Source organism: Populus trichocarpa, chromosome 4 (assembly GCF_000002775.5).
Source record: "Populus trichocarpa isolate Nisqually-1 chromosome 4, P.trichocarpa_v4.1, whole genome shotgun sequence".
NCBI classification, from domain to species: Eukaryota; Viridiplantae; Streptophyta; class Magnoliopsida; order Malpighiales; family Salicaceae; genus Populus; species Populus trichocarpa.
In genome coordinates, this window is record NC_037288.2 from 8,308,613 (window position 1) to 8,316,630 (window position 8,018).

Here is an 8,018-nt window from a genome sequence, read left to right on the forward strand (position 1 = left end):
CAAAACATGTTAGTATCAAACATTAAAGTCCATGTTGAGTTTATACTATACTTATTCTTACACCATTAGTGTAACCTTTTCATCTTGACATAATAAACTTAGCTAAACATAATGAAAGAGAGAAACATAAATAAACAAGATAAGAACATAAATAAGATATAAGTTAACTAAGTAAAGGAAATGAAATGAAAAGCATAAACAAGAAATTAATATAAACAAAACTTAAGCATTACAAAAATATAAAGAGAGAGAGCAAGAACATGATCTTAATCTGAAAACCAAGATGCCTAAATGGATGGCAAATGCCTCCTTTTATAGGCTAAAATTCAGAACTAGTGATTTGATGATTAATTGTTGAGTGGGTGGCCACCTCTTGACTTGGTAACAATCCTTATCTTCTTGTCTACAGAAAACGTCATTGCTAACATCAGAATTTGAGCAGATAATCTGCATGAAAGTTCTGGGAAATTGTCTCAGCTTTCCAACAAAACAAGAATCAGTGCATTTGAACTTCTAGAACTCGAGATATAGGCTGAACACTGAATAGTATCTGGGCTGCAGAACAGATTCCGACTTCTCTGTTGTTGCTACAATTTGAACTTGAAAATGGTCTTTTTGAATCTTGGACTCTTTATCAAAGTTTTAGGCCTATGTCTTAACTTTCCATACATATAAACCAGACCCAAATCCAAGTTCTACAGCTCTAGTTATGATCCAATAATCGAATGGTGTTCTAGTTTGGACTGAACCAGCATCTCTTTTCTAAGCTTAGCCCTCTCTTTGTCTTCTCAATTTCAGTAGTTAAACTCATCAATGAATCCTTTGATTTATGTGATAGGCTTGCATTTAAGATGAACATTTACCATAAATTAAAGGTATCTTATATTATTAGACATGTTATTATAAAACATGCTCTAGTTAAGGAGATATTGATACTTCAAGTGCAAAATGATGATATAAAACATTGATAAAAATGCACTTTGAAGTACTAATCATTTAGGAATTTTTATGTTTAGGGACCTTCACTTTTTTTTCTGCCCGCTGGAGAAAGGATAGCCGACCATGATGTTTTTATGATTTTTAGTCTATGATATACATGATATAAAGGCGTGCTCCTCAATGTTTTCTTTCTGTTTGCATAAAATAAGGCAGGTCTCAACTTAGGAAAAAGGGTAAGGTTGTGAGACATGGACATAGGATTTTGAGTTCAAAATCTGGGTTTCAGAACTTTGGCTCCCTTGGGCATATAGACTTGTTTTTCCAGTTATAGAATTTTAAGTTGAAGTAGGCGAGCCGAACCCTGTTTGAGTGGAGTTTGAGTTGAGTTGGCTTTGAATGTTTTTTTTTAGTTGCTTTAAGCTTTTTATAAATCTTAGAATATATGTGACGGCTGGTTAACTTTTATTGCGATGTTTGTGTTTAATTGTGATGTTTGTGTTCTGATAAAAAATAAAAGTTTTCTTGTATGTTGCATACAGCCCATACCCTAACATGTTTTAACATTTTTTTATATAAAAAAAACAAATATTTGAAGTTTTGAAAATGTGTTTTCGCATGGATTTTTTAAACACAACAAAAAAAATTATTTTCTTGCATTCTGGATTTTACAATATGTTTGTAAAACTCCAAAGGGTATTGGCCAATATTCAAAAAAATACAAAAATCTTATTTTGGGGGGAATTCATCTATTATTCATCGTAAATGTTTGGATAAAGAAATCTCAAAGGGATGAATATCCAAAATATTATTGGGAATAACTTGTTATTATTCACTGTTAATATTTGGATAAAGAAACCCTAAGTGGTAAATATCCAAAATAATTTTTTTGGAATAATAAGTCATCACACATCCTTGAAAGAAGCCTTAATTATAATTGAGGACATTTTAATTTTTGACTCCATGGTTTACGAGCCATAAGAGTATGAAACACTAAGGCAAAATAGGCTTTTAAAGCGCCCTGAATTTCCTTAGATTTCTAAATTTTTGCCCCTCCTCCTTGCGATTTACGAGTCACAAACTCTTGAAATACTAAGGGAAAAATGAGCTTTTAAAGCACATGGAATCTCCTTGGATTTCTATCTTAATAAATTTAGTTTGAATCAAACACAGATTTCAAGAGATCTGCATTGGTTCTCCTTGGCACTTTGTAGACATATCTAAAGGTATGATCCATATTAGCCAAGAGTTCTTACTTTTAGACTTTGAACCCAAATCCATTCATCATAGCAAACCTATCCTAGAAAAACTAATTAAGAGAACACCAACACCATAGCAATTATAAGGCAAACCAAACACCAAGCAGCTTACCTTAGGTAGGGCGTACTAGGGGTGCTAATACATCCCCTTTTACACAACCAGTCCCTTGCTTTAGAATCTCTGAAAGACCAGTTAGGGTTCCTAGTGACCATAATACTAGGTGGCGACTCCCTTATTCATAAAAAAAAAAAAAAACAAAATCAATCGAGGGTCGCCGCGATGCCATGCTTTGCCGCGAGGGTGCGACATTTGTAATCAGAGTTTTTTTATATAGATTTTGATTTTAGCAATTATTATTATGTGTTGTGAGAGATTTCTCATGCTTTGGTTCTTAAAAGAACTTCTCTTGACTTATCAAAGAATTAATCAATCTTCATGGTATTTTTCATACTTCTCATTTGTGATTCTTTGTAATCATTAGGTGGAGTCTGATGATTATAGTCTTAGTACCTCGATACATGTTATCGTGTGTCAAACTCAATTTAAAAGCTTGAATTTCGCTATTTTTAAAAAGGTTAATTTAACTGTGAATTTATGAATTTTTATATCCATGTAGTTCATATTAGTAGGCTTAAAACCTTTTTTTTTTTTTTTTGGTATGCTTGGTAGGGAGATAAAGTCATGCTTAATTAGATAAATATGGAAATAACCATATTTTCTTCTGGGTCTTTCTTTTATTTTGATACTTAGCACGTGTTAGTGCTCCTCAGCATGTAACTCGAACAAGTACACATGTTTTTTTTATCTTTTTACATAATATGAGAGGTGTGCCTCATTCATTCCTTTTCTGAGTTTCATTCCTCATTCATTCCTTTTCTGAGTGATCTTTATGCACATACCTATAACTATACTAATACGGACAAGGCATCGCTTACAATCTTTAATATCACTCACTGATTTTCGATGTCCACAGCTTAGTAGAATCTCTACCAAACTTTCAAACGTAGTTTTGTTTTCAACCATTCAATAACATACCAAATATTCTACGATTCAAAAGCTAACCAAACATTCAAATACATATGAAAAACAAATCAATGCCCTTAACAGTCATCACCCTTCTACGAAAATACAATAAAAATTATAAGTCTTTTATACCAGTGGGTAATACCACTTTTTATTCTTTTTCGACGTAAAAAATTATTTTTGAATCAACTTATATTTTTATTTTTTTATTAACGTAGGTGTCCAGACCAGCTTGTTCGCACCTCAACTAATCTCACGGGTTCTAAAGTTAATGACCATGTAAGTCTTCAGTCACTTTGAGGAGATTCAAACTTGTGAACATTAATGAACAGCAAACTCAAGGCCTGACCAGTTGAGCTATCTCTTATGATTTTTATATTCAAGCAATTATGCATAATTAATATAAATATAGTTTAAGTTAGTTTGTACGTGTGTGTGTTTTACCTATTCATCTTTTCTCATTTACTAAATTCTGAGAAATTTTAATTTAGAAGAGGTTAACTATCTTACAAATTAAAAACTCATATTATTACATGCATTACAGAAAAAGCAAAAGAATAGAAAACTAAAAAAAAAAGAAGCAGCGTAACTTAACGTGTCTATGAGACAAAACTTTTAACAAGATTGAATAATTTTTATGTTTTTTATTTGTTTTTAATTATGTAACAAGTAGTGTAAAAGAAAATAGAACTTTAACTCAACAAAAATATTCAATATTTTTATTTATCGTAAAACCTTTTCTTTTTATGTAACATAAATTTTTAGTTAAGCAAGTTCACATTCTAATGAATTTCGTTTATTTAATTATATATTAGAGTGCTCCTAGATCTACTCAATGTGTCCATTTTAAGGAGAGAGACAAATACAAAAAAGAAAAAAAAATCAAATCCAAACTTATAAGAAATAATAAGAAAAATTTCATTTAGCCTCCAAAATATTTTTTTTCTACAAAATCCTCATAAAAACGCATGTGAAAGTTACTTTTTTTAGAAGACCAATAATTTAAATTTTGGATATACCACAAGTTATTGAGATATTCTCAATTTTGCACACACTATTTTTGTATAATCTTACAATTAAACTATTTTGATTTTTCAAATATGTACATAAAAAATGAGACTATTCTCACAAAAAAAAAAATAGAATTTTGATGAAAACATGGACGAAAGGCTTTAAAAAATGCTAAAAGTCCTTAAATTGAGAATTTATAAAAAGTTTAATAATAAAGTTGATATAAAAAATTATTTAGGTAAGGCTGAAACTATCTATGTAGTTGGAAAGTATTCTTTAGGTTTGCCCTTAATTTACCACTTACATAGTTACATGTTGACACATCAGTGTGTATATAATTTTAATTTTAGAAGTTTGTTTGTATATAATTTTCCTATTTTTTTTACGATCAATGATCTAAGATACTTATTTTTGTTTACTAAAATTCTTCATTAAGTGATGTGGTATCATGTAATTAATTTTTTATCAATAAATCACTCTTATAATTAATTATAATTATTCTATTTAAGATTTATATTTCATGATTTGAAAATATTTTTTTATCATAGAAAAGAATCAATTGGCTAATAACGTCCCTTGTCTTAGAAAGAGAGATTAATATATGCTATTTGATTAAGTAAAACTAGATACTTGGCTTGCTAATTTTTTAAAAAATATAAAAAAATATTAAATTATTGTTAACGTGTTTTGTGGAAAAAGAAATTAATTATGAAATAAAAATCCAATTTATATTAGACAACACTTTTTAAATACTGAACATCTTTTTTCTCTCTTAAATATGAGACGATGATATATTGAACCGATCAGAACCAACCTTAGTTAACCCGTAAAACTCATGACTTGGATCATGAGATAGCGATAACCGCATGAAAACCAAACAATAACCTCATGAAAAGCAAATTGAAACAAATTACAAAATTCAATTCTCAATAAACCTAATGTTAAAGGCACAAACATCGACTCACAATGCGGGCTCGTCGAGTGCGATGCCGCAATGTCGAGGACGCGTCCCTTCACAGCGGGATCCATTTACCAGCAAGTATGAGGCCTAGTGGAGGGATGACCTTTAAATGTAAGTTTGTTTTGCTTTCACAACGACATGTTTAATAATGTTTTTAAAATAATTTCATTTAACAAATGCACTTTCAGGTTTACAAACATTGAGGTTACGAGAACAATAACGTCGGCCTTTAAATCATGGATGAAAATTTTATTATTTCAATGAAGCGAGGTTTCCAAACATCTTGAATGAAAACCATAGGTCGATGCATGGTTTTCAAGGTTTAAGGTTAGTATTAACTTAAATATTTTTTAATTATATTAATTCAGTTAGTTTATTGAAATTACTAAAAATTTTCTTTTATAAATTTCAGCTGCAAGGAAAAATTTGAATGGGAGAGAGCTAATAATAATATTGCGAGGACGGTTTGGGAAAATCACACTGCAACTAGGTAAGATCGAAAACAGGATAATTTTTTTTCCAAATATTAAAATTTTATTTTTTATTTACTAACAGATAATTCATTTGTATCATATAGGTTGCGTGATTTTTGGTACTAGACGCATAAGAAAGCCCAAAAATATACGAAATAAAGAGAGCTTCCATACTAGAATGACGTAGTGTTTAGAAGGATTTCAGACTGCCATACATCTTGGAGGTTGTATGGGTGGAATACATTTAGCACGTGATGTTCACGTGTTTCACGCGACGGTCACAATTCGGTGCAGAGAATCAGAACCAGCATGTTCGCGATTCCATTATCACGCATACCAGCAACTCCATTCTATTCGTTTCCCATTCGAAGTAGATGGTAAGACTTTTTTTATTACATCCATTTTTTTTTTTTTGTGTTTTATAAATATATTTAACTAACAACATTTTTATCTTGTAGGCAACGGTTCTTAGATGCAAGTCAAGCCCGATAGAGCTTTTTGTTGAAATACACGTGTGGAGTGATGATCACCAAAAATAGGTTCAACAGTTAATGGATAGCCGAGCTTAACACTTTATGGTATGTTGGTTTTCAACAAACTTTTTCCCTCAAACACACACATATTCTAAAAGTTTAGGGATTGTTTAAATTTGTTATTATAGCCTAAAACTAAAGTCGAAAAGAACTACAATAACCCTTGATTAAAAACAAAATAGACTAAAAGATGAAAAAAAAATCATAAATTTATAACTTAAACTTTATCATTTGATTTTCCTCTTTACAAAATGTAAGATATTTTGTTTCATATATAGTAGTTCTAGGTTCTATAAAGGCATGTTAAGAAGGTGTTCGATTTCCGAACTTGTCCTCTTCTCTCTTTATATCCATCTCTCCTTTGTTCAAGTGTCATGGCATCAACCAAGCCAGTAAACTTTCTCGAGGTTTGCCATGTTAGTCCGTCTTCTACCTCACCCGAGTCAAGCACCGAGCTATATCTGCCTCTAATCTTCTCTGATATCTTCAACCTCAAATTCCCTCCGGTTCAAGGCATCTTTTTCTATAAACTCACTGAGTTAACCCCTACTTTCTTTAACTTGGTAATTCTTCCCAAGGTCAAGCACTCACTCTCTTTAACTCTTTCCCACTTCCGTCCTCTTGCCGGTAACCTCACATGGCCTCCAAATTCCATCAAACCCGTCATTATGTACAATACTCCAGATGATGGTATTAAACTTACAGTAGCCGAGTCCAGTGCAGACTTTGACCATCTCTGTAGTGAAGTGCATGATACTATTGAGTCACATCATTATGTGCCAAATGTATCAATATCTGATACTATAGCCTCTACACTTGCTATTCAGATCACTTTATTTCCAAATAAAGGTTTTTGCATCGGCGCCCACACCACTAACCATGCTGTTCTTGATGGCTTGAGCGTATCCTTTTTCATGAATGCATGGGCTCGCATTTGCAGACAGTTAGTCGATGAAAAAATGGAAATCCCTAGCTTGTTACCAGAAGAACTAACCCCGTTTTTCAATCGAACAGTTGTTCAGGATCCTGAAGGGCTAGACATGTGGTACTTGAATTTCTGGCTGGGAGTAAAACTTCCAGGTTCCGATGACACTACTAGAAGTTTGAAGCCTTTTCCATTTCCAGAAACTCCACCAAACCTGGTAAGAACAACGTTCGAACTCTCTCGTGAAGATATACAGCAGCTTCGGGAAATGGTAAAGTCTCAACTGGATAATTTTGGATCCAAAGAGGAAACAAATCAAACAAAGCCAATACATTTGTCGACTTATGTGCTTGTATATGCATATACGTTGGTTTGCATGCTTGAAGCAAAAGGCTTAAATAGCAATGATAAGATTAAAATCTTGATTACGGTAGACTGTAGACCCCGTTTAAACCCTCCATTACCTAAGAATTATATTGGTAATTGTGTTAGCTCCTTTGATGTGGTTGTGGAAGGAGAAGATCTAATGAAAGAGAATGGGGTTGCGTATGTTGCGAAGAGGCTTACTGAGATGATAAAAGGATTAGAGAATAGATCAGTTTTTGAGGGAGCAAAGGAGAGGTTACCATACAATGACTGGGAACCAGATATTCGACAGGTTCGAGCTGCTGGGACAAACCGATTTGGGATGTATGGGGCAGATTTTGGATGGGGGAAGCCAAGCAATGTGGAGGTTACGACCATAGATAGATTGGATGCCTTTTCTATTATGGAGAGCAAAGACGAAAGTGGTGGAGTTGAAGTTGGTTTAGTCTTGAAGGAGCATGAAATGAAACTATTCGGTTCTCTATTTGCCAGTGGCCTTCGAATGTAAACTGTAATCTTGTGCCTCACTA

General features: G+C 32.5%; 1 protein-coding gene across 1 annotated transcript in view; it reads left to right on the forward strand.

Moving 5' to 3' along the window:
* LOC7477443 (phenolic glucoside malonyltransferase 1) overlaps nt 1–8,018 on the forward strand; it is a 54,904-nt gene extending 46,886 nt beyond the window's left edge. The window contains exon 2 of the mRNA XM_052452303.1: nt 6,776–8,018. Coding sequence (XP_052308263.1) covers nt 6,776–7,996 — 1,221 coding nt within the window. The 3' untranslated portion in view covers nt 7,997–8,018. The remainder of the gene's footprint in view (nt 1–6,775) is intronic.